At 42.0% G+C, this 26,993-nt stretch overlaps 1 protein-coding gene and 1 long non-coding RNA gene across 12 annotated transcripts in view; one reads left to right on the top strand and one right to left on the bottom strand.

Moving 5' to 3' along the window:
* LOC107326301 (uncharacterized) overlaps window positions 1-26,993 on the top strand; it is a 40,103-nt gene that overhangs the window by 8,967 nt on the left and 4,143 nt on the right. For 5 of the 10 annotated variants that reach the window (XR_003085540.2, XR_015797670.1, XR_015797673.1 and 2 more), the window contains 4 exons: window positions 8,269-8,366; window positions 9,863-9,968; window positions 11,570-11,628; window positions 16,436-16,598. This is a non-coding gene — a long non-coding RNA (uncharacterized LOC107326301). Of the gene's footprint in view, window positions 1-8,265; window positions 8,367-9,862; window positions 9,969-11,569; window positions 11,629-16,435; window positions 16,599-18,313; window positions 18,457-26,993 lie in introns of all 10 variants that reach the window. The other 5 variants (XR_003085539.2, XR_003085541.2, XR_003085537.2 and 2 more) reach the window with 2 other exon arrangements.
* The window catches only part of PPP1R36 (protein phosphatase 1 regulatory subunit 36), a 33,088-nt gene continuing 7,951 nt past the window's right edge, over window positions 1,857-26,993 (bottom strand). Inside the window, exons 6-11 of one of the 2 annotated variants that reach the window (XM_007435624.4) lie at window positions 20,232-20,330; window positions 16,308-16,448; window positions 10,542-10,584; window positions 8,184-8,377; window positions 7,482-7,676; window positions 1,857-2,502 (exon numbers count right to left, since the gene is read on the bottom strand). In XM_007435624.4, coding sequence (XP_007435686.1) covers window positions 2,262-2,502; window positions 7,482-7,676; window positions 8,184-8,377; window positions 10,542-10,584; window positions 16,308-16,448; window positions 20,232-20,330 — 913 coding nt within the window. In that variant the 3' untranslated portion in view covers window positions 1,857-2,261. The remainder of the gene's footprint in view (window positions 2,503-7,481; window positions 7,677-8,183; window positions 8,378-10,541; window positions 10,585-16,307; window positions 16,449-20,231; window positions 20,331-26,993) is intronic. The other variant, XM_088149760.1, reaches the window with a different exon arrangement.

The raw sequence follows: 26,993 nt of genomic DNA, 5'->3' as shown, positions 1-26,993 counted from the left end.
AAAGGGACAGAAGGAAGGAGAGAGAAGAGTGGATCCATCCACTTTTGTTTGGTCCTACCCACCTCCAGCAGGCTGCCTCTGACACAACACCCCAGAAAAAACAATGTTCTCAGCAAAAATACCCCCCTCCTTACTTGCTGTAAGATGAATGTTCTTGTACTGAGGACCAGCTAACATGGCCCTTAACATGTCTGGGTTACAGGTTTATTAGCAATGGAAAGCTATGCCAGCTCTCATTGGCATTGGCACTGATATATTCCCAACATTAACTGATTCTTCGTAACTCTAAAGGCATTGTTCTTCCTACATCTCTATATATATCTTGTAAAAACTGTAACAGTGCAACATAATCACAAAGGACACCTGCCCTATCCTCCATGTCTGGAAGACAATCAGGATCTGATTTTCCCAGTGTAGATATTGTAAGAAGACCAACACATTCCACATGGTGAGCCTAGACAAAGTTTTTATATCCCTTCAGAGAAAAATCAATTGAGACATCCTTCCAACACAGACTTATTTGGAAAAACATGAAAGAGGATCATTAACCAATTAATTGATTAATCAAATAAGATTTAGTCAAATAGCTGATTAATCTGTTCATTCTGCATTTCTTCCACATTGTCTCAGAGAGGACAGACAGCAAATATTATGTTAGATCATTTGAGACCAAAGGCCATTTTAGCACCTTCTCTCTCACAACTGATTCCAGGTAACATTTATAATTTATGAAACTCTCAAAATTGCTATCCAGATTTGCTTTTCTGTTTCTTTCCCTTCCCATTTATTCTTCTTCATTGCACTGCATCTATTAAACTGAGGCCTGGGGGCAGAAAATAGCCTGTTTGTAAATCTCTGCACAGAGAATTTGAAGAATGTGGCTGCTTTATAAATTAGTGATGCAATGTATATTTGACAAATATACTCAATGTTTTTTTAATGTACTTTTTCTCTAAGTTTATTAAAAACTATTAACTATTAAATGTACAAAATGTACAGGATAGATTACTTCAAAAAATGTAATTCCCTCATAAGGAGGGAATATATATTTTAAGATATCTGTGTAATTCCCACCCTAATGGTATCCTAGAAACCCTTAAAAACCTGACTCTTCTCCCAGGATCTGGAGTAGGTTGGTTGTGGAGCCCCTGTCAGGTGTATTTTGTGGGGTGTTTCCAGACATGTATACTGTTCTGTTTACTACTGTCTGTTATATCTATATCTACATTCTTTATAGTGTAAGCCGCCCAAAGTCACTCTGGAGTCAAACAGCCTTAAGTCTATCAATCAGTAAAAGAAATAAGTAAATAAGATAGCATTTGCCAAGGGCAGGGTTGGTTGGCTGGTTGGTTTTAAAAAGAAGCAATTATATTGAAATACAGGCTACATATATAAAATCAAATACCAATAAAGCGTGGATAAATTGGAAATAATGGTTACCACCAGGCACACAATCAAGCAGCAAACACATGCCAATCAAAGAACTACCAGAAGAGCAAAACAAAAACCCCACCCCCACCAGCACTGGCAAGGCAGGCCACAGCACATAAATAGAGAGCAAACCCCATCCCATTTTAGCACTGAAGATGTTACCATGCCAGCTAATGAAACATTTGCAAGAAAAGAACCAAGCTCAGAGAACCCAAGGACTCCACATAATGGAAAGCTGAAAATTGCTTTGATGAATTATATATTCCTTTGAAAGATCTGAAAAACAGAAAATAATTCATACATTTTGCTAAACCAGTCTGTCAACAAAAACTCTAAATGTGGGTTTACATGGGCTATGTCCAAATTTGGTTGCCTGGTTTGCCTGATTGTGTTGTACTGAACTCAAGCAATTGAGTCAGTCATGCTAAAGCAAATCATGGTTTAATGGACATAATGTGCAAATGTAGTCCATAAATTATCCAAACTTCCAGTTTAAACTGCTTTATTAGCCACAAATAATTCATTTACGACTAGAAATACCTTCAGATATTCAGGTTACAAATACTGTACTTAAAGCTAGCTTACAGTTCCCAGGATTCTTTGGTTGAATACACTATAACAGTTAAACTGGTATGAACCAAATACCATTTATAATATTTGTCCTTATGGGGATTTTTCATTTATTGGTTTTGGACAGTATTGTGATTTTTAATAGTATTAAACTGGCCATATTTCCCTCAGGCATAAGTAATAGGATAAAATCAAAAGCTAATCAGGAAGCTGCCAAGAGTTTTAATACATGGACTTTGTATTCCTCATACTAGCATGTATTACTGGGAATTTTCAATATAGTCTCCTTCAGTTGTAGCCCGTGAAAATGCCAGAGATTGCTGGCTGGCAGTGCTTTGACCAGGCCTGCTAGAGCCTGCGGTTTGTTCCTGGGACAGGACTGAAGACACGCTTGTCCTTTCTTCAAGACTCTCCCCATCTTCTTTCTCATCCTCCACGTTCCCAATAGGTAAGAGCGTATGAGGGACAAATTTGTTACGTGGAGACCCAATAATGCCAATCCTGTTGGAGAAGAAAAGACAAAGATGTTAAATACACTCAAGAGCTCAATATGCAATCTTCAGCTCACTGGAGGAAAGCAATTGTAAATGTAATAAAATACTGTATATGAAAATAAAACAAATTATTTAGATAGCAGGGAGACAGTCATCTTTTCATCACTCAAATAGGATTAACAAAACCTTGTAAGACCTGTTTGATCACAACTGAAAACTGGATTAAATAAATAAAAAGATAGCCATTTAAGGGATCTAAGCAAGGCTACAAACTGGTGTAGTGGTAAGAATATTAGAATAAGGGGAGATACAAATTTAAATTTGTATCTTGACTTAGAGACTAAGTCAATCATCATCTTTTGGATTACCTCATGGGGGAGTGTTATAAAGATAAAAGGAGGAGGGGATAAGAGAAGGCATGTAAGTTGTCCTGAGCTCCTAAAAGAAAGGGTGGCATAAAATAGCAATGAATGAGAGGTGGTTGAGTTTCCTGCTCTTTTCACATGCTTTTAGTGAAAAAGACCAAGTTGGGAGATGTAAATGTCACAAAAACCAAGCTATTCAGTTGACTCCGGACATTTCTAAACAAAATACATTTGACACTGAATAAAACCTACCCTGTTAGTATTTCTTCCAAATAAATATCAGCTTGAAGTGTGTTACTTTTCTCTGACTTTTCCCACTTCTATCACCTGCTCAAGATGAACTTAGAACAGAGGAAAAGATTCTGGGAATTCCAGATAAATAGGAGAAAGGGGTTATGTGAGCCAATTTTTAGCAACCAAGAGCTTCTTTGTATATTATCTTTTAAGCATAAGCCTACAAGGGTAATCTGTAAAAGGAATGTGTTTGAAAACCTGAATCATGTCAATACATTTATTGAAAAGAAACCCGAGATTCCCGTTCCATTTGGATGTAGAATCGGGAGCAGCACATGGGTTGGCCATTGGTGGGGGTCTGGGCAGCAATGCTGGTGAGAGGGCGTTTTGCCTGTCAGGACTTCTGACCAGTGTGCATCCTGTTGAGATGTGCTGGCACTGGCGGTGGCAACAGCATTGGAAATGGTGGCAGCTTGATGCCTGCATGGCTTACACTAGAGACAGACAGCATGGCATGTGGTTTGTGATCTCCAAATCCAAGAACTCTTGGATTGCCCCTTTGGGAGTGTTGGAGGGGGGCAGATGGCTGAATTGGGGGAGAGTAGCAGCAAAGGTGGACTGGTACCTGCAGACTCCTGTGGGCTCTCTTCTTACAGAAGCCATCTTGTCTCCTTCCCCGTGGTTAGAGTCTGGAAAGGATGGTGGTGTAACCATTTTGGGGCCAATTAAATCCACTGTGCAGATGCCACCTGGTGGTCAGATTGTTGATGATTGGCGAAGTAAGGTTTTGAATGGTGGGGGTTTTTCCCCCGGTAGGAATTGACCGCCCTGGGTGAGAGCCCGGGGTGGGGGGGGATTTGGTTGGTTGATGTGGTGATGGTGATTGGAGACTACCTCTAGCCAGCCTGGTGAGAGTGGCTGGTGTGGTGGGTTGTAGATGGTGTAGATGGGTTGTAGATACATTAATGTGGTGCACTGATTGTGGATTGTGGAGGAAGGGTGGGTCTCAGAATTACCCTGAGGTGCTGAGAACTTAGGCTAAAGAGCCCAGGGGAGAGAGTTTCTCTGCCCCTCTAGGGTGCATGGTTGATATGTTGAGATCCCGTTTTGGGAACCAGAGGGCATAGGGTGGGGGGTGTAGGAGCCTTGAGGGGAGCGGGGGTGGGTGGGAACATCATGGTGGCGACAGGTATGGGAAGATATGGCAGGAGACTGGGGCAGGCTGCTCACAGATAAGGCAGGCCTGATGTCTTATGCTGGTTCCGAATTCCAGCCCCTGGGACTCGGCCCTATTTCCTGTCAGCGGACCTTCAGAGGCCCTGGCTTTTGGCTGCTGCTGCTAAATGCCAGGTTGGTCTATAATAAGGCCTCTATCATCTGTGATTTAATTGTAGATGCGAAAGACAAATTGGCATGCATTACCAAGACCTGGCTGGGTCCAGGGGAGAGGGGGCACCTTTCAGAAATGTGCCCAGCTAGGTTCTAGATTTGGCATCAGCCGAGACTTCATGGCAGGGGTAAGGATGTGGTGGTTATCATCTGGGAGTCTCTTATGGCTTTCGGGGTGCTGCTCCACAAGTTGCCAGATGTGAGACCCTTTTCCTTAAGTTGGGTTCTAGGGATCAGTTGGGATTGTTGCTTCTGAACCAGCCTCCCTCCTGCATAGCAATCTCCCTGCCTGAGCTCCTTGACTCGGTCTCAGGGTTGGCAGTGGAGTTCCCCAGGCTTATGGTCCTGGGATACTTTAATCTGCCTTCCCTGGAGGTGGGGTCTGAGGTGGCTCAGGAGTTCATGGCCACCATGACAGCCATGGGCCTACCCCAAGTTATCCAGGACCCAATATGGAACAGTGGTTATACCTCTGATCTGGTTTTCTTGTCAGAGCAGTGGCAACATGATCTGGAGTTGGGGGAGTTCTTGGTGTCTCCCCTGTCATGGTCAGATCATGCCCTGGTGACCATAAGATTCTCTGGTGCTGTCCCTGCCACAGGGAGGCAGAACCTATTAGATTAGTTCACCCCCAGCAACTGATGGACCCTGATGGGTTCCAGAGGGATCTGGGGGTTATTCCTGATGGTCTGCTGCACGGTCTTAGCCATCGCTTGGCATGAAAGGGCAGCTGATGCCTTGGATCCTATTGCGCCCATGTGACCTCTCTCCTCTTGTGGGTCCTGCTGCTCCCTGTGGTTTACAGAGGAGCTGAGAGAGATTAAATGAGAGAAGAGATGTCTAGAGCACCACTGGAGAACAACAAGGAACAAACTCGACCAAACACAGGTAAGAGCCATTATTAAGGCCTACCTTGTGGCAGTAAGGGCAGTGAAGCAGCATTACTACTCCGCCCTTATTGCATCCACAGATAGCTAACTGGTGGCCTTGTTTGAGGTAACCTGAGTCCTCCTGGGAAAGGGGGACTCGGGGGTCTACCTACAAGGCCATGCAGAGGAATTTGCAGAGCATCTGTCAAACAAAATTGCTTGCATTTGTTCCAAGTTGGGTGCCAGCTTTGGTTCAAGCCCAGGGGAGATGATTGGGATATAGTCTTGCCCAGTTATCTGGGAACAGTTTGATCCTGTTGGGCCTGAAGAAATGGAGAGGGTCCTTATTGACTGTGAGCTCAGCCACCTGCTCTTTAAATCCATGCCCCTCCCGGCTAGTTAAGGCTGCCCGGGGAGTGTCGTGGGGTTGGATCCTAGTGGTAGTTAATTATTTGAGAGAGGGGGTTGTTCCACTCCCACTTAAGGAAGCATTGGTTCACCCCCTCTTCAAGAAGCCATCACTGGAACTTATCATACTGGACAATTTTCATCCAGTACTGAACCTCCCTTTTTTAGGGAAGGTCATGGAGAAGGTGGTTATACAGCAACTTCAGCAGGCCCTGAATGAAGCAGATTATCTGGACCCCTTTCAGTCGGGATTCAGGCCTGGACATGGGACAGAGATGGCATTGGTTGTGCTTTTAGATGATCTCTGGTGGGAGCAGGAGAGGGGTAGCACATCCGTCCTTGCTGTTCTTGACCTCTCAGCAGCCTTCAGTACCATCGACCATGGTATCCTTCTGGATCGGCTCCGTGGGCTGGGATTGGGTGGCACAGTATTGCGCTGGTTTACTTCCTTTCTGCAGGGTCAGTACCAGTCGTTAATTGGGAGAGAGAAGTCCTGCCCTCAGCCCTTATTATGTGGGGTTTCGCAGGACTCGATACTCTCTCCACTCCTGTTTAACATCTATATGAAGCTGCTGGATGAGATCATCTGTCGCCATCTCAATATGCTGATGATACTCAATTATATATCTCCACCCCTGGTGAACTAAGTGATGTGGTTAACTTCTTATCCTGGTGCCTGGAGGCTGTAGGGGTTTAGATGGGGAAAAACAGGCTTCATCTGAACCCTGGCAAGACTGAGTGGCTCTGGGTTTTGGGGCCTTCTGGTTCTGGGACTTTACCATTTTTGGTACTGAATGGGGTGGCACTGCCCCAGGCAGACCCAGTACGCAATCTGGGGGTCCTCCTGGACTTACGATTCCTGCTCAAGGAGCAGGTAGCAGTTGTGGGTAGGAGGGCCTTTGCACAGCTTCACGTTATGCACCAGTTGTGCCCCTTCCTGGACCATAAGGTTCTTCTCACAGTCACTCATGCCCTGGTTACCTCCAGAATGGATTACTGTAATGCCCTCTGCATGGGGCTGCCCTTGACGAGCATCCGGAAGCTTCAGCTGGTGCAGAATGCAGTTGCATGGACAGTTATGTGTGCCCCATTACACCTCTGTTTCGCAAGCTGCATTGGTTGCTAGTTTGCTTCCGAGTGCAATTCAAGGTACTGGCTTTGACCTTAAGCCTACATGGCATGAGACCAGGTTATTTGAGGGATCGCCTTTTCTCGATTACATCTACCTGTCCCATCAGATCAGGCAGGATCAGTATGCTGTATACCTGTCCCCAAAGGAGCTCCATCTGGTGGGACCCAGGGGGCATGCTTTTTCTGCTGTGGTCCCCGCCCTCTGGAACATCATTCTCCCTGAGGTGAGGTTAGCCCCATCTCTGTTAGCCTTCTGGAAGGCCCTTGAAACATGTTTTTTTCACCAGTCTTGGGGATCCCAGGAAGAACCTGCAAGGTGGCTGTATGAAATTAAGTGAAGTTTGTTCTCCCACTTTCTTGGGTTTTATTTGCTTATTTTATGTTTACTTTATATTATTTATATTATTTATTTTTAAATTATTTTTAGATTGTTATGGAGTTTTTAACTGTTGTTGTGCTGTACGCCACCCAGAGTCATGTGTTTGTGAGATGGGCGGTTATGCAATATTTATTGCAAAATATGCAATAAATAAATAAATAAATAAATAGGTTGATGCTACATAATGTGCGACACTGAACTTATTCCTTACTTGGATGGTGACACAACAGAAGACAACTCTGGTAAGACTTCTGGACTATAGCTTGGGGCAATTTTGCTGGGATGAAGGTAATGGTCCTGGAAGAGGTACTGAGCACTATCTTTAGCCATAGGCAGCAAAGTACTAAGCACTGGTGATCGCTGATCCATGATACGTCTTATGGCTGGCTGCTTAACATCTGTACTCCTTTAAGAACAAAAATTAAAATAACAACATCACAAAGAAGGAATAATGGGAGATGTTGAATAAGAAAGCAAAGATTTTTTTTTCCTAAGGCCAGTGGAGCCTGACATGGTAACATTGCCACATTCAGTTAACAATAGCAAAGCATACTTTTTTCTATCCTGGAACAAATTGACATATGTATTTCAGCATAGTTCAATATGGATTTGAAAAAGCTGGGTGTGGTAAGCATGTAGTGGTTAGCAGACATGACATCAACAGTCTCCCTCCAATCCCAGAAGTACTTTTGCAACTTTGAAGGAAGTGTAAAATAAAGAAAGGATACTTAAACAAACATATGCTTAAAATATTAAAAATAGACAAAAATCAGTATGAAATGTTATGCCTATGTGAGCATGTATGTGTGTATGAAACTATGGTATCTTTAATTTCTACTATAAGCTTTCCCTGTTAAAATTGGCACAGTGGTAAGTTGGATCAGAAAGAGAGAGAGAGAGAATTATGACATACTTGCGAAAGGCAAAGGTGACTTTCTTCAATTCTTTGGTAATATCTGTTTTTATCTCATTAGATTTGGTTCTCTCTCTTAAAGCAGGATTGAATATATTTGACCGGAGCAATCTACCAACTTCTTGCTGGATTTCCTTGAGATTCTTCTGTCTGAATGTCACAAAAGCCACGTAGGAAGAAAAGGTATACAAGCACTAAAAGCAAATAGGAACATGACTTTTTTTTTCTACTTAAAGAACAATGTTTACAAATTAAAATTAAAATTGTATCTGAATTTCCTTTTATTATAAAGGAAAGGAAAATCACATGGACCAAGCTCTGAGCTGTAAAATATCACATATGCCACCAAGTCAATAAAAAATAAAAGCCTTCCACGATCGCCAAGATGTCTTAAACTGAGAAAGAAGTCTTTCTCAGTCTCTAAAGGCTGATAAAACTATATATTATATATATATTATATATATAAGACTGCAATCCTCCCTATGTTCATTCAGAAGTAAAAAGTAAACTCCACTGACCCTAGATAACTGTTTACAGGATCTCAGCCATCAACTGATGTTTCCATGCATCACATTAATCTGGATATCTAATTCCCAGCCTTTATTAACAGTACTTTTTTCCTCAATCTGGCCAACTCAGTGCAGTGGACTGTACATTACTGAGCCTCCTTGAAAGTGCCAATTGTTAGAAATACAAGCTACCTCAATAGAGTAGATGTCTCATTCAATATATGAAGCTGGCCAATATTGTTAAAACATGGGTATATCTAGCCCAACACTGTCTAGACAGCAGTGTTAAGGCTTAAGTTAATTAGGGTTAGGGTTGACATATTACCACCCCAGCAGTTTTATACAGATGTTAAATGGGGTAGGAAAGAAAGCTGGCATATTTAACTTTCATTATTATTAATTTAAAATTTGAATTTTTTATAGTTAACAATGATCATGGACTTTGTGCAGCCCAAAACTCAACAGATATTAATTAAATCTGTTTTGGAGGGTGGAGGGAAATTAATTCAACCTGTTTTGGAGGGAGATGCTCCTTCATGCATTGGAGGTCCAGAACAGGTTGGCTACCAGTGCACGGCTCCCTGCCTGCCTGCCTGCCTGCCTGCCTGCCTGCCTGCCTGCCTGCCTGCCTGCCTGCCTGCCTGCTTGCTATCCCGGTAAAAAGGCACAAGCTTGCTGCCTGAGCTTAACTGCAGCAGCAAGATCACTCGGTGGTGCTGCAGCGCAGACTGAGAGGGAACTCAGTCATGTGGTGCTTCTGCTCAGCCCACACCAGGGCAGCATCAAGCAATCTTCACTGCTGTAATTAACCTCAGGTGGCAAATTTGTGCAGGACTCCTTGCAAGTCCAGAGTTTTATGGTGGTTGATGACTAAATTTATTATTATTTAGTTTCAAAATGTAATATTATCTATGTTTTATTGTATTTTTATTTTGTTCTGTTAAATACTTCCCAGTTTAATTTTAATCTGGTTTGGACCACACTCAGGAGTGTGCCCTCATGTTTGATACCTGTGGTGTAGAAGACACCAAGTTGCCTGTCATTGCTCCCAACTCCACTGCTCCAATATATTTTGTAATTCTTTACACTGTTTTCAACTGAAAATAGATCAGGTGATCCAACCATAACTTTCCGTATGGCTCTAAATGATGATATCTTCCTTGATTCTAGAAACAACACATTGGATCAATTGCTGAACTACAGTTCCCAGCATTCCCCCTTCCAGTACGACCAATGATGGGAGATATTAGGAGCTATAGTTCTGCAACTTGTAAAGGTATATAAGTTCCCAACCCTGCACTGGATGCTACATCCTGAATTGATACATGGTTGCAGTTTTAAAATAATTTGGTTGGTCATTCAGGTGGGTCATCCATATAATTTTCTATTATTTAAATTAGATCTGTGTGCACCAATGATCTTTCAGAATTGTCCATCAGTTGTCAGTAGAACAATTGGGTGGATGATTTCTCTAAATTTCTCCCCAGGAAGGGAACTTTTTCCAACCATTTCTCAAGAGCAGGGTTAGAAAGTAGCAGCTCATTATGTCTTCCCTTAGGACTGAAATGAAGCGCTGGAAGCCAGGGAGGCTGTAGATCCCTGAAGTGATGACTGTACAGTGAAAGACAGGAAATTCACATATCCTTGTCCCCAATCATAAATACTTCTCAAACATTCTTTTCAGTTTGCTAATTCAAATTTAGAAACAGTTTCTAAAGCAAATATATTTTACCAGCATGAATGAGAACTGATAGAAAAAATGTAGGATTAGTCTATAGAGCACTAGCTGAGGTTACCCTTTTAAATTAATTTTATCTTAGGGTGGCAATGAACCTTAGGCTCTTCTTACCTCAAAGAATTCCCTGTCTTTCTGAGTTGATGATATTTTCTTTCTAAAACAAGGAAAAGAAGTAGCAAAGCATGAAGCGTAAAAGCCTCTCAATTTTCTGCCATTCTCTTGTACAAGAATATATTACAGGAGTGCTTCTTTTACAGATAGTCGTCACTTAACGACAGCAATAGGGACCAGAATTTCCATCACTAAGTGTAATGGTATGTGGGAAAGACTTTGGGAGACTGGACCAAGAGACGCTGCCTAAGGAACAGTCAGATACCAGACAGCATACCCCACAGCTGGATAGTGGGTAGGTCAAGAGGCTCAAAATGGACCCTCCCTAGTTTCTCAGGCTGTAAAGGAGACAGGAGGAGAATTGTACTTTCAGACTTGCAAGATTCTGTTAATGTAGCTTTACAATAAAGTAGAATTAGCTCATCTGGTCCTGTTTCCTGTCTCGTCTACCCAGTAAGGCTGACACTAAGCGACATGGTCGTAAATTATGATGGTATATGACTGCCACTTAGCAATGGAGATTCTGGCAATCCCAGTTGTCATCATTAAGTGAGTACAATACATGGTCGCATTTGCAACCTTCTGCCAGCTTCCCCATTGACTTTGCTTGTAGGAAGCCGGCAAAGAAGGTCTGGGGGAGATGGGCAGCATATAAATTTAATAAAAAATAAAATAAGGTCACAAATCACATTGACTGTGGGGATGCTGCAATGGCCATAAATACGAGGACTGGTCATAACTACTACTTGTTCAGTATTGACATAAGTTTGAACGGTGGCTGAATGAGTGGTAGTTAAATGTAATATGGAATCTGTAATATGGAATCTACTGCACTGTATCTAACATCTTAAAGCAAGAGAAAGTTTTGATAGTCATATGCAAGTATAACTAGCTCCATGTTCCCTATTCCATACGTTCATATCTGCAGTACAACTCACTGAAACAAAGATTGTTCCTTGAAGCGGGGGGGGAGGAGGAATGATTCTAAAATATTGTTTCTCTCTTAATACTTTTTTTTTAATTTCTAGGATTCACATAACTTTTCCTTTACCCATCAGACCACTACAAAGATCCCTTACTTTCTCAGGTGATTTATTTCAAGTCACTCTTTATTTTTAATTTTCCCCTTCTATAACTACGTGCCAGGGGTGGAGTGGGGTGGGGGAAATAATTAAATCCCTGAAATGCGTTCTTCAAAGCTAGACTTTCCAGCTGAGTCACTGAGCAACCTTACTCATGTTAGTTCTTGCATGCATAGCACTGGGGCTGGGTTTCCACCTAGAATTAACCAAGAGTCAGCGTGGTTCTCCCAGCCTAATCAAGAAAAGAAAGATCACTCCCCAACCACAAGCAATGAGGATGGCTTAACTCAGTGTTGCTGAAACTGCACCTGGATAATACCTGCAGGTAACAGGTGTGGCATCCATTTTGTGTATTTAGACAAATAACTAGCTAAACAATGTATGGAGAGGATAGAATGGGATCTGGTTTTAAAAATAAAATCAGTACAGTACATTGGAAAAAAGGCACTGAATGCTCTTCCCTATCAGCGGTTTACTTCCCTAGAGGAACTTTCCTCTGGGCCAGGGCTTCAGTGCTGGATGTGACCATGATTGGAATAAAATTATTGGGAGGAGAGGTTGCTGAGGAGCAGGGTCAGTTCCTTTCACTTGCTGAGAACTCACATCACTGTTTCCCATTCAGTTACCTTCATTATGGCTGCTGACCAGCACTGAGTTTCCCACCATTTTGATGTGGGAAATGTATTAATATTGTATCCAATTCCTTCATTCTTTCTGACAGCTGAAGTTACTCTCTATGAAGCTTCCAACACCGCATCTAGTTTGGCTCTATGAATCTGCAGTGGCGCCTCTCACAACTAACCCAGTAGGAGATTTCTCGTCCTAGACCAGTTCACACATGCAGCACAAGCAATAGTGCAGTGAGATCATGAAATCTTAAAGTGAAAAAGTAAATGGCCTGCTACAGTCTCTCATGCTAAATACACACTCATACAGTGGTACCTCGGGTCACGAACGCTTCTGTTCACGACCAATTCAGGTCACGAACAGCTCCGTTCGCAAAATTTTGCTTCCGTTCGCGAACGCCGGATCGGGTGACGAACAAGATCCGCGGCCATTTTCCCTCCCGTGACACATAGTCGTGGCTCCCTGTAGGGAGGGGGACTCTCCCTCCAAGCAATAACCGCCTCCTCACCCGCCTTCCTGTCCTCCACGCCAGAAGTCGCGTCGAGCAAGGTTAACGTTCTCTCTCTTCGTACTGTATTTTGTTTCATATTTTTGTGGTTTTAAAAAAAAATACATATGGTTCAGAATGGATTAACCGTAATTACATTGAACCTTATGGGAAAATTTGATTCGGGACGCGACCAAAATCGGGTTGCGACCAAATTCGGAGGGGTCAGAACAGATTAACCATATTTACATTGAACCTTATGGGAAAATTTGATTCGGGGCGCGACCAATTCGGGTCACGACCAGAGTCGTGGAACGAATTAAGTTCGTGAACCGAGGTACCACTGTATATCTTCCCTGCAGATAAAAACACCACTGAAGAATCCTGGCACAGCCTCCCCCAGTGTCTCTTGGATACGTGGACTTCAATTACTAGAGTTCCCCAGATGGCACTGCCATTGCTAAGAATTCTGAGAACTCAACTCCACATATTTGGGAGGGCAAGAATGGGAATCCTAATATACCAGGGATGAACTGGGCTAGAATCTTCCTTACTATTGTGACATGATTTTACTGTACTATACTGAGAGGCATTTGGCTCTTGCTTATTTATCTTTCTAACTCTGTTCTTTCCACTGTTCTTTAAAATCTGAAATGGAACTGTTCATTCTACCATCTCATTTTGTGGTTTGTGTGCAACAACCAACTTGGGGGCTTAAGATGGGTCTTCTGTCCTTTATTGTGTCCCTTGGCAGTTCAACAAGCCAGGATCAGCAATGTGCCTGTTTTTAGCTGTTGGTCGTGAACTTTCATATAGCAGCCTAGATAACAAGGACAGAAAGACTCCTGCAAGTTTAGAAGATGTATAGATCAGTGATGGGCAGCCAGCAGTTCCAGGTCATATGCAATCCTGAAAGTCAGGTTTTGCAGCCCAAAGAGGCCTCTCTAACTATGATTACTGAAAACTAACAATACAATTTTATACCATTTCATGTGGGAAGCATATGAATACTGCAGTTTTAAAATCTAAAGTCAGTAAGTCATGGATAAAACAACAAAGAAAATCCCCCAAATTTCCCCAGTCTAGCCATACCCATATGTGTAATGTGGCTTCACCCAATCTGCTGCTCCAAAAATTGTAAGGTTGCCCATCCTGGTCTTCATGAATGAATGGTAGAAGGTGCAGATGAGGAAATGGATAGAATTTCTTCTACATAAAGATAAAATACTGCTCTGGATGCCTGCATAATATTTAATTTGCTCAGCTGTTTCCGTAGTATGCCTTGAATCCTCCTCTATTGTCATTGTTTTTTCGCTGTCTTCCCACCCATCCTCTACCACTCTCCTTGGTCCTTCTGCTAATCACGTGGCCTTGCTGACGGTCTTTGATTCCTGCCCCAGGCCTACCCTGGCACAGAGGGATATCTTTCCTGCCAGGCTAGTCTTCACAGGAAAAGGGAAAATGCATGAGCATGCAGTAGAAAGGAGCTCAGTTCAGGGTATGCTTTTCCCCCAGAGGAATAGTACGTTAGCCTCCTTTGGCAAAGACAGTGAAGCAACATGCAGCGCTTTAAAGATTTACACGTGTATTATGGTATACGTTTTCATGGGCAACAATCCACTTCATGATAGTGACAAAGGATTATCCTGAGTTATGTGTTATATACACATTAACAGGGCTAGACAGAGGAAGGAGGATGAACTGTAAATAGTGAGATTTATGAAAAATGAAGTGTGAATATATAGGCAGTGATAATTTCCTCATTAACAGTGACCTTTCACAAAACAGTTGCTAAGAGATAATATAGACATTCTTTCAGTGGTGATACATAAAAAGTATTATTTAAAACACATCATGGCTTGAATAATTAAGTTTAGGCTGAGTATTTCCCAGACACTCATAAGAGTTAAGGACGCTAACCAAAGGGCCTTTCCCCGGTACCAACCCATAGTGCTAGGCCGCACCCTTAAGCTGGCAGAAAATTGTCCTGACTTGATTTGCTATTTGCAATCTCTCACCTGACTTCCCTCCAAGGTGCTGAGGCAGCTTTTGAATGATATGAAAATAAAAAGAAAAGGCCATTTAAGGAGGTCTTAAGTGTATTTTATTCATTGTTGGGGACAAGATGAAGGCAATGTTAAGGGGATAAAGCCATATTTGTGCTACAATTAGGTGAAAATGGGGATATCGCTCTAAACATACTGCTGGTTGTATGTCACCCAGAGTCACATTCAGTGAGATGGGCAGCCATATAAAATTACTAGATAAATGAGAAGGCAAGCAGTTTTCTGGAGATAATAGAACTGCAACATGGCACAACCCCAGTAGGTTGCAGCAGCACCTAGCCAAGTTTGGCTAATCTCAGAAAGTTCAGCTGAATTGAATCTGTTTAGTACTTCATTGGAAGATCACCAGGAGATCCTAGGTCTGCAGGCTGGATTAGGAATCAAAGACTGTCCTGGAAGAAGGTAATGGCAAACCACTTCCATATCCCAGCCAAAAGAATTGCACGGCATGTCCATAATATCAGCAGGAGTTGAATGCAACTTAAAAGAGACTTTCATATTGTTATTATAACACATACAGAAAGTATGAGCAACCTAGACTACTAATGCTTCTTTGTCAAGTCCAAGGCCCTGACTAGATACTTTACAATCTGATAGCAAAATACTGGTGCTAAGCATGCCTACCCCTCTTCAGACCCTAAATATAGGACTTATGCACTTAGAATGCATTTACAACAGGCTACCTGGCAGTTCCCCTCAGACCCAAACTGAAAGGTTATGGAACTGCATTCTGAAACGTAAGACAGGAACCAAACTGAAAGGTTTGCCTACCCCTAACTGGAAGGCCCATTACCCACTGATTATCAGAGACTTGTCCTTCAAAGAATAATGGGAATGTTAGGCTGCAATAATTAACTTCATTAAGAAAATCATAGCTGTATTAGTCCATTAAAAAACAAATATACCCAAACTGGGTTCTACCTTTCCAATTTCTCGGAAAATGTACAACCCAATAACTTTGTTTCATACTGCAAACTTTGATAGTTTTCTTCTTCTGCTTGTTTACCTGGGACGTGTGCCTACTTGTCTGGAAACAAGCGACATTGGTTGGGTGGGTATGCTTCCTAGTAAGGGTATAAAAAACTGGGGTTTTACTTCTTCATTAACAAACAGCATTGCCTGTTTTGGTTTCATCTCTTTCCCATCCCTACTTCACTCAGAAAGTAGTTTCTGACTTCATTTCTCTATTGCTTAGAGCCATTTATACATAGGGTATATGGCATGACATCAAATTTAGATTGCCATTATTTCAGAGGGTATACCCAGGTAAATATTTTAGCATGCAGTTACCTACACACATTCATGAAACTTGGTGTGAAAGTAGATTTATAACCCTTGCACACTGTCCCATCACTACTTCTGTCTTCGTTTTTTTCCACACAAAAAAAATTATATTAATGAAGAAAAGACAGAATAGCTGCAGAGGTCTTTTGATGGGCAGTGTGAGAAAAGATCCATCTGGAATCACTCAGAAAACATTTTCTAAGCACAACCATTTCCTTACTTTCCGCAAGCCATGTGATGCTGATCAGACATTCCCAGTCCAAGGATAAGGATGCAGTAAATTTCAGCAAGGTGCTTTTTGGTCACTGCTAGCTTAATTTGGTTCTCCTTCATTTCTTTTTTTTCTAGGATGCTGGGCTTTCTGTTTGACCAAAAAAATTATAAAAGATAAAGAACTTTGTAATTTATTTCTGTCCTGGGCTACATTTTCTTGAAAGTATCTACAGAAAGTTGAATGCCTATTGACTGATAGGTGAGATAGAAACAACTGACAAGTGGAGCCAAGCAAAAGGTGAGTTGGGCCACCCATTCTCTTCCTTTTTGACACCTTTTTTCTCATCCCTGTTCTTTTCCTCCACATGAAGTAGACTATAGTGGAAGAGACATATTATTCTTATCAGAAATCTGAACTGATCTTTTGCAGAAACTGATCTGGCCTAGGCTGCAAATGTTCAACCCACTTTTAGCGCATTCCCAATCTCTTAATCCCAGCTAGAAAATCAGGAATGTTATGTCAACAGTGGGAATTTCTGAGTCAATGAAAGAAAGAAATGTAGACATTGCATCATAAAAGTCATAGGGCAGAGCTGGCACACCCCAGCTGATTTATTGAGACTCCAGTTATTGAAGTGGATCTTTTATACTTAGACTATGGGGAAAATGAGGAAAATATATCTTTGAGTGAATCTTTGGGTAAAAGAACCAAGTTTTTAGAGGCCTCAGATGAATGGGATTGCCTTAATAAAATTGAAACATAAAGGAATGTGCAGCATTCTTGAAGCTGGTGAGAACTAGGCTGATTGTAAACTCCTTATCACAAACGCCCCCATAGCAACGTAAGGGAGGATGCCTTCTTCCTGGCAGCTGGCACCTAGAACCAGTTTGTTTCTTCCTCTCTGACACTATTGCTTTCCTTATAGATAGCAGTTGTTCTGTCCTTGTAGATAGCAGACAAGAACAGGGACAGACAGTAACTTGACAAGTATTGCACATTTAGATATGCCTGCATCATCATATGAATATGTATACATATGTGTTCTTTTCCCTTCCCCTTTCTTGTAGAACTGTACAAATATCAGGGCATCCATTTTGCCTTTAGGGGAGGGTCTCCCACTAACCTTTGGTGGGGTCTCCCTCCAGTACATACTGCGTAATAAACACTGCAGTGAAGCCTTGATTATTTTGCATTCGTGTCCTGCATTTTGATTCCACAAGACTATCATTAATAGATCAGAAGCTACGCTAGAAGCTTCAACAAGACACAGGAAGGATAGTGCTAGAATGCCTCTATAAAGGTCAAGAGAAGGACAAACATTAATGCTGACATTTCCAAAAGTCCCAGCAGGGTTATTCAAAAGCTGAAAGTTGTGACCCAGCACAGCATAAAACACTTACTGATACAAATAATGTTTGTTCTATGACTGAATTCATCATGCAAAATTTCCCTTCAGGATTGTTTAAGAATTAAAACCTAAATTGGAGCCAGTCCCTCCATAAGGCATACATCAGCTTCTAATTTTTAATGTGATAGAAGGAAAAAAATTGTTAAACAAAAATTGTTAAATACATGGTGGATGTTCATCTTAATTGTAATTAAATTTAAAATTAATTAAGTCAAGTTCATTTTCATTTTGAACCTATGCTCTTCTTTGTCTCAGTCCCTCCTTTTTGGAATGCATCCCAAAGTTGGAAGGGATTGTTCAACCCCCTGCTCAGTGCAGGAATCTTAATTAATTAATTAATTAATTAATCAATCAATCAATTTATATAGCCACCCATCTCACAAGAAGTGACTCTGGGCAGCATACAATAATCAAATAAAAAACAATACATATATAAAAAGTATTTAAAAACAAATATATATAAAAAGTCTTTAAAATATAAAAAGTCAACATTAAAAAAATAGAAATTAATTAAAATTAAAATATATACAAACCCCAGGCAGAGAGATAATGAATATATCCACCTCAATAGTGGAGCCATCTAAACATGTCTCCGGTTCTCTAGGACCCCCAGGCCTAATGACCCAACCAAGTCTTGAGGGACTTCCAGAACATCAAGAGGGATGGCGCTAACCTAATTTCAGTGGGGAGAATATTCCATAAGGCAGGCACCACAGCAAAGAAGGCTGCCACCATTACCCACCAAATGTAAGTCCCTGGCAAATGGCATCCACAGCATGTCTTTTCTGCTGGATCTAATGGGGCAAGCTGATGTAGTTAACATCCCTGAGAGCCAGCTTCTGCTCAAACACATTCAGAGAACCAGAGTTCACCACTTCTCTGTCAGTAATTGGTTCTGTGTTTATACAACTGTAGCCCTTAAGATGATTCCTTAATATTCAACTAGAAGTTGACTTCTTGTAATGGTAGCTTAAGAACAATATTTGGTATCCTGAACTTATTCCTGTTTGTCTAACAACTTAAAGCTGGAAGAGTTGAACATAATACCTGAACTGGAGGACCTTCAGCCTTGCTTTAAGTTATCCTTAATATTTCAGGGAAACAGCCAGGTCATAATGAGTTATTCCGTTTTGTATACCAGCAATAAATATTCAGATCCAGATACTGGCTTGACCAGCTTTAAGACAGGATTGGGTACATTATACCAATTTTCAAAGTTGTGGTAGGAGAAACTTCAAAAGGACCAAAGGATAGAAAGTGGGAGAGGCAGAACATTAAGAGGTGTTGAATCAAGTATGTTAAAGAAGATGCTAGAAATGCCTGAAGAAAGAATGAGGTCATGAAGGGATGGGAGGATGAAAACTATATGGGTGGAGCTCCAGGAGGCACTGTGGGACTTCAAAATACACAGCTTTAGCCAGCAAGTCTATAATGAAATCATCAAGCAAAGAACACCAAGCCTGAAAGCCTTTTATAATTTAACTACTCTCTCTGTTATAAGATGACCTATTGCATAGAACTGTTGTCCATATAGCTCGATTCTGCTGTCTTCTCTGACTGGCAGTGGTTCTTCAAGGTCTTGGATTAAGACATCTTTCCCAGATGGTGATTTTTTTCAATTGGCACTACTGAGATTTAGCAATAGAAGAGAATTTGTGTAGCTCAGGGTTGAACTGTGGAGTCCTTGGGGTTCTCTGAGCTTGGTTGAGCTCAGAGAACCCCAAGGACTCCACACTACCAGACTCCACACAACCAAGCTCAGAGAACCCCAGGGACTACTGAGAATTGAAGCAGAGAGCTTCCTAATGCCACTGATCCCTGGCCCTCCCTTCCTAAGCAAGACAGGTCTTTATATATCACCATGCTAAATAAAATAAAAATGCATCAGAAGATGATCAAAAATGTGGGCCAAGAAGGCTACATTCTGCAACCTATATTACTATGTACTACTTGCTATTTCCCTGGTCATAAACCAATACCACTAGAGCCACTCTGATCAGTAAAATTTATCTTAGTCTCTTCTCTGGCTTCAGAAGTTATTTTAGACTGACAAAGGGCTAGAAACCTGTTTTTCAAGCTGAGTTTCTCAGAGCAGAATTAACTGATTTACACTTAGAAAGTCCTTGTTCCCAAAGATTGGCTAAAATTTCACTTTGAGCTAAAAATCTAAAACTACATTCTTACTAGAGAGTCTTTCAGAATATGATAGTTCCTGGAGTTCCTGTATAAAACATGTTGTTCATAAAGGGGAGAAATTGGTTTATGTCTGCAGTGTAGTTCAGATGCTATATTCTGAACTTAAACTTGTTTGACATTGAAAAAATACATGCAGATTTGTAAGATGGTACAAGGGTACTGTATTCAGAGCAACCTGGCCTTCAAATGCTATCCCTACATTGATGGAGAAAGTCTGAAGAAAGAGAATACCTTTGCCTTAGTACCAGGACCTTACCATACAATATTATGTACATACTGTAGTTATAGGAGTCTGCTTAAGACAACATAAAAATAATTTTACTCACCCCATAAAAGACTTGGGTTTCATCTCCAGGGTTATTTTTTCCAGATAAAAAGAAAAGTAGTACAACAGAGCCATGAGGAAATCATCCAACTGCTTACACCTAGAACAAAATTAAAAGTCACATATCACAAAACAGCTTTTTTCTTGGAACAGGGTACCAGGATTCGGAACATTATTTATTGCTTCAGGAGCAGTGGTTTTACCATCCTCATTCCTATCAATGATATATTTTAATCTCACCAATTTAGTTATTTGGACAAGGATCCAAAACACACAATGCTATCCCTACATACTAGCTCTCTCCTTGCTCATAAATTCAGCATAAGCATACCATTTACTTTCAGCTTTCTAGCCTCCCTCTCTTCCAGTCTGATATATCTCTGCCCTTATTATTTCTCCATCAAGCACTACCATCCAAAGGCCTCCTTGTCAAAATTCGCTTCCCCTTCTCTCTTGCTAGTCACTATATAGTGTATTTGGAATTGCCTCTTGGGACACTTGTGCTGAGGCTTCTCTTTCTTCAAATCCCTTCCCAAATCTCACTTCCCATATCCATACTGCCCTGATATAGAGGTTGCATAATCTATGTCTCCAAGGCCTTGCCTGAAAACTGGGATGCAGCCCCCAAAGCCCCTCCAAAAGTTGCTATCAAATTGCAATTCTTAATAAGAAATAAGAGGTCCCTAAAAGACAAATGGTTCTTTTGAATTTACCAGTCCTGAGTGTGTGCCTGTATATTGCATACACCTTCTAGCAGATACAGTACAGGCAAGAGTATGCTGACCTGCAAAATAATCTCTAAATTAAAGATTCTAGCTTGCACAGAATAGGATAAACATATTTGGGGATAAAACTGGCCTGCGGTTGCCTTGCAGCACACTTCCTATTCTCACCATTAGCAGGAAATGCCACACTGTATGTGGCATGAGCATGACTAAGACTAGTATCCTAGCCTCTACCTCATGTATTTATTAAAAATGTTATGGGAAAGCCTTGATAGACCAAGGCCACAATGAACCGCAGCAGTCCATATCTATAGGCCCATCTGGTGTTGACCATAACTATGGACAACTGCAGCTCAGAATGCAAGAGAATAATAAAAGGAATTAATGAATTAATAAAATGAATGAAAAAAGTTATGTACCTGTGAAACTAAGGGCTCATCCTTACATTGTGCTAACCATGGCACAAAGATGTCCTGCTAACCATTTTTAAAAGATGTATCTGTTGCCTTTGACTCATCCTGAGTCCACTCTGGATGCAGCTTTCATTTGTCTTTAGCTGTTCCAGTATTAAAGAGGTGTTTTCCCTCTTCTCCCGACACAATGTACGACGCCTCTCTGACAATGTGGTTGATGACGCCATCAGAGGCTGGGATCTACCCAGCTCCCATTGGCTGTTTTGGGCTGCTGAGGGCACTCCCCCTCCCCTCTGTTCCTGGATCCTGCCTTCCAGGGCTGTTCTGCTTTCAGCAATGGGAGAGTTCAGTCCTTTCAAAATAAGCTCTTCTCCACCTCACCCAGCAGCTCTATGCAATCAAAGATCTAATGAGGAAAGAAACATCTCTCTATACTTCTCCTGCCACCACTGCCAGACCTGACAACAGTTCCCCAGCCTGCCAGGGCTCAGAGAAAAGGCAAGAGAAGGAGAGAATCTGACTTCTTCCCCACCAGGTCAATGATTGTGCAGAACTGAACTGTGCGACTGGAGGCCTGTTGGAAGAATTGGCTTCCCTTTGCCAGCACCTGTCAGCCAGCCTGGAAGATTGCTGACACCTGCTGTGGAGGGGGAATACACTCCAGAGTCCTTTGGGGGCTGCATTTAAACATGAGGTTAGCACTCTCATGGAAGAGTGATATACCAATGTTTAATAATAGTTCTAGAAACAGCTGACAGGCAGGTGCAGCAACTGCAAGAAGTGGTGGGGGGGGGCTCTTCCCACTGTACCTGTAGCTGCCCCCATCAACTTTTTTAGAACTTTTTAAATGTGTTCAGCACTCTCTGAAAGAGCAGTAAACCCTTGTTTAAAAGTAGCCTCCAAAATATCTAGCAGTTGCTGTCAGGGCCATGAATGAAGTAAAACCTCCTGCTCCACGTGCTACCCCAATAGGGCCTGTCGGCTTCTCTCAGGCCGGCTGACCACTACACTGGGTGGTTGTAGTATGTGGGCTTCATTGCCCAGTGGTTCAGGTACAAGTGCTGTGTCCGATCTGTGGGGCAGGTTAGAGCTTCTCAGTAAAGTGCCTCTCCCACGGATCATCTGCAGCACCTGATCCACAGAGAGGGTTGGGATTGCCTAGTAAAGCAGGGAAAGTGTCATCTCTTCTGGCTGTGTGTTCAAAACGGTTTAAGCACAGGCTTCCTGCTCTTTTAGAAGAGCTGTAAAACTCTATCTAAAACTAATTCCACTGTTGATTGGTCCAAGAGGCAGCAGAAAGATGAGATGGGAGACCCCCTTCCCTTTACCTCACAACCACACCTGCCTGCCAGCTTTTTTGGGAGGGGGCTACTTTTCAACAAGAGTTTAATGCTGTTCCAGAATAGCAGTATTCCAGAATCCCCCCAGAGATTAGATTAATCCTGATCCTGCTGGCCTTTTCGTAAGGCCTTAAAGACATGGTTTTGTCACCAAGCTTGGGGATCTGGCTGTGTGGAAGAGCCCACACAATGGTTATGTTGATTTGTGTTGGTTGTTCTGGTTTTCTTTACCTCAGCTGCTGCTTATGTGAGTGTTGTTTTTTATTGTTATGCAATTTATTGTGTTTTTAACTGTTATTAGCCGCCCAGGGTCATGAATTTGAGATGGGCAGCCATATAAATTGAATGAATAAATAAATACTGCTACATTTATGTCAAAAGGAGCCCAACTGCCAGCTGATATACACCTGCCCAAAACACTGATGCCAGATCAGAGCAAACCCACTAGTCCAGCTATCCGTCAAAATTTGTTTCCTCCCCAACCCATTTCAACTCATGTTAACAAGAAAAGATTGTCTATTTTTCCCAAAATACTTTTCCAAACACCGTTGAAGATCCCTTTCTCTTGCCAGCTGCACCCACTCCCCCAAGCTCTAATTTTTAAAGACAGAAAGTGAACATTATTAAAGCAATAGGAAGTAACTAGATTACCTGCATTTATTTAACTTCATCTTAATGTAATTTATATTTAAATGTGGTTTTTGCCTTGACCCCACCACTTCTTTGTTTGGCCTGGTCCATTCTTTAAAGCACAGACTAGCAGAAAAAAGATTCTGCATCCCTACCTTTATAATAGAGTCAAAGCATACGCAAATGAAATAACTGCACACTGATCCCTTATTTATCCCAGCAGGCTACTTTATGATTTCTATTTTTTTTCCTTGTGTAGTTATTTTTACTAGCATGAAATTCAAAGTATTAGAGTTGGAGCTGGAAAGATAGAAAACAAGGAATGGGGGTTTTGTTTTGGGTTTTGTTTTGTTTTTGTAATGGCACTGAGACTTGATTAATGTTAAACACAGACCATAGAAGTTATTGGTGAAGTACACCAATGACAGTTTGTGGATGTTGGAAGGACGGAGGAAGATTTTGAGGGTCTTTGGATCCCCTCTGAGCTGTGAGTGAGTGTGCAGAGGTTTATAGTGGCTACAGGAGACAGGCACAGTCTTCATAGTGGTCTCCTGAGCTGTGCTGGGTAGCCTATGTTTGACCAGGAGCCAGACTGGAATGTGCTGCTGACTGGGTAGTTTGGAGACCTAGTAGCAAAGTGTTGCCCATCAGTTGTTCAGTGGTGCACAGCTGTAGAATACTCTGATGCCTTACCTTTTGCAGTGAAAAGGCAACAGTGGTCATGGATCTGATTGTGCCTGCCCAGACATTATTATTTGTTTGTTAAATTTGCATGCCACTAGACTCCCAACACTTCTAGATGGTTTCTTGTCTGGGGAGCTCAGGAGCTTAAACTCCTGGAGATTAAAATGGCAGAAAAGACATCTAGAGGGATGTTGGAAGAAGACGAAGAACAAACCAGGAGATGATGTGTGATTGGATCAAGGCAGTGGTGAATGCATCCTTGAGGGAAGCAGTGGCCTGTTCCCTTCTCAAGGAACTCTGCTGGATCTGACAGCCCTTAACAATTTTTGTCCTGTCTCCAACCTTCCCTTTCTAGGGAAAGTTCTGAGAAGGTGATGAGGTTGCAATTTCAGAGGGCCCTGGAGGAAATAGATTATTTAGACCCTTTTCAGTTGGGTTTCAGATCTGATACAAGACTGAGATGACATTGCTGTTACTTGTCAATCTCTGGCAGGACTGGGATGTGGTTCATGCATCCATCTTGGCCTTCCTTGATCTCTCAGTGACCACTGATATTATTGATCATGGTATTCTTCTGGAGCAGTTTAATGGGCTGGGAGTGAAGGCCATGGTGTTGCAGCAGTTCTCCTCTTTCCTCCAGGGTCAGTTCCAGTTTGTGTTAATGGGATTTCTATTTTCTCAATACTTTTATTCAACATAAACATGAAGCTACTGTGCAAGATCATCAGCATGGCTTAGGTATCATCAGTATACAGGTGAAACTCAAAAAATTAGAATATCGTGCAAATGTTCATTTATGTCAGTAAGGCAACTCACAAGGTGAAACCAATATATGAGATAGATGCATTACATGCAAAGCGAGATATGTCAAGCCTTACTTTGGTATAATTGTGATGATTATGGCGTACAGCTTATGAAAACCCCAAATTCACAATCTCAGAAAATTAGAATAGTGTGAAAAGGTTCAATATTCTAGGCTCAAAGTGTCCCACTCTAATCAGCTAATGAATCCATAACACCTGCAAAGGGTTCCTGAGCCTTTAAATGGTCTCTCAGGCTGGTTCAGTAGGAATCACAAGCATGGGAAAGACTGCTGACCTGACAGTTGTGCAGAAAACCATCATTGACACCCTCCATAAGGAGGGAAAGCCCCAAAAGGTAATTGCAAAAGAAGTTGGATGTTCCCAAAGTGCTGTATCAAAGCACATCAATAGAAGGTTATGTGGAAGGGAAAAGTGTGGTAGAAAAAGGTGCACAAGCAGCAGGGATGACCGCAGCCTGGAGAGGATTGTCAGGAAAAGGCCATTCAAAAGCGTTGGGGACTTTCACAAGGAGTGGACTGAGGCTGGAGTTAGTGCATCAAGAGCCACCACACACAGACGGATCCTGGACATGGGCTTCAAATGTCGTATTCCTCTTGTCAAGCCGCTCCTGAACAACAAACAATGTCTTGTTGTTTGAAGCGTCTTACCTGGGCTACAGAAAAAAAGAACTGGTCTGTTGCCCAGTGGTCCAAAGTCCTCTTTTCTGATGAGAGCAACTTTTGCATCTCATTTGGGAACCAAGGACCCAGAGTCTGGAGGAAGAATGGAGAGGCACACAATGCACGATACTTGAAGTCCAGTGTGAAGTTTCCACAGTCTGTGTTGATTTGGGGAGCCATGTCATCTGCTGGTGCTGGTCCACTGTGCTTCATTAAGGCCAGGGTCAACGCAGCCGTCTACCAGGAGATTTTGGAGCACTTCATGCTTCCTTCCGCAGACGAGCTTTATGGGGATGCTGACTTCATTTTCCAGCAGGACTTGGCACCTGCCCACACTGCCAAAAGTACCAAAACCTGGTTCAGTGACCATGGGATTACTGTGCTTGATTGGCCAGCAAACTCGCCTGACCTGAACCCCATAGAGAATCTATGGGGCATTGCCAAGAGAAAGATGAGGGACATGAGACCGAACAATGCAGCCGAGCTGAAGGCCGCTATTGAAGCATCCTGGTCTTCCATAACACCTCAGCAGTGCCACAGGCTGATAGCATCCATGCCACGCCGCATTGTGGCAGTCATTGCTGCAAAAGGGGCCCAAACCAAGTACTGAGTACATATGCATGCTTATACTTTGCAGAGGTCCGATATTGTTCTATTTCCAATCCTTGTGTTATTGATGTCATGTAATATTCTAATTTTCTGAGATTGTGAATTTGGGGTTTTCATAAGCTGTACGCCATAATCATCACAATTATACCAAAGTAAGGCTTGACATATCTCACTTTGCATGTAATGCGTCTATCTCATATATTGGTTTCACCTTTTGAGTTGCCTTACTGACATAAATGAACATTTGCACAATATTCTAATTTTTCGAGTTTCACCTGTATACATGATTTATACATCCCTTCCCTTGGCCAACCAAGTGATGCTGTCAGGGTTCTTTCCCAGTCTCTGGAGGTTGTGGGGGTCTGGATGGGGAGGAACAGGCTTCAGCTTAACTCTAGCAAGACCAAGTGGCTGTGGGTCTTAGGACCCTCTTGGCTAGGGGACCTTTCATCTTTACTTCTAGATGAGGTACCACTCTCCCAAACAGAATTAGTGCCTAACTTGGAGATCTTCTTGCCTTTGCACAAATCTATCTAGTGTGCTAATTGTGCCTATTCCTGGATTGAGAGGCCCTGCTTACAGTCATTCATGCCTTAGTCACTTCCCATGTAGATTATTGTAATGCACTCTACATGGGACGGCTCTTGAAGACCAGAAGCTATAACTGGTCCAGAATGCAGTGGCATGGGCAGTTACATGTGCGCCATGTAACACCACTACTTTGTGAGCTGCATTGGCTCCCAATAGGCTTTCAGGTTCAATTCAGGGTTAGAGCAGGAGAAAGAAGCTCAAGATTTGGATCTTGAGGCATGAATCAAATTTTAAGCCTTTTAGGAGTCGCTCTTCACCTTTTGATAGTTACTTGATTCTGCAATAAAG

This window comes from Python bivittatus, unplaced genomic scaffold (genome assembly GCF_059951505.1).
Source record: "Python bivittatus isolate LINGU-HERP-01145 unplaced genomic scaffold, Pbiv_v1 ctg000580_np1212, whole genome shotgun sequence".
NCBI lineage: Eukaryota > Metazoa > Chordata > Lepidosauria > Squamata > Pythonidae > Python > Python bivittatus.
Note: the sequence above shows the minus strand (reverse complement) of the source record. Positions and strands in the feature narration are given on the sequence as shown.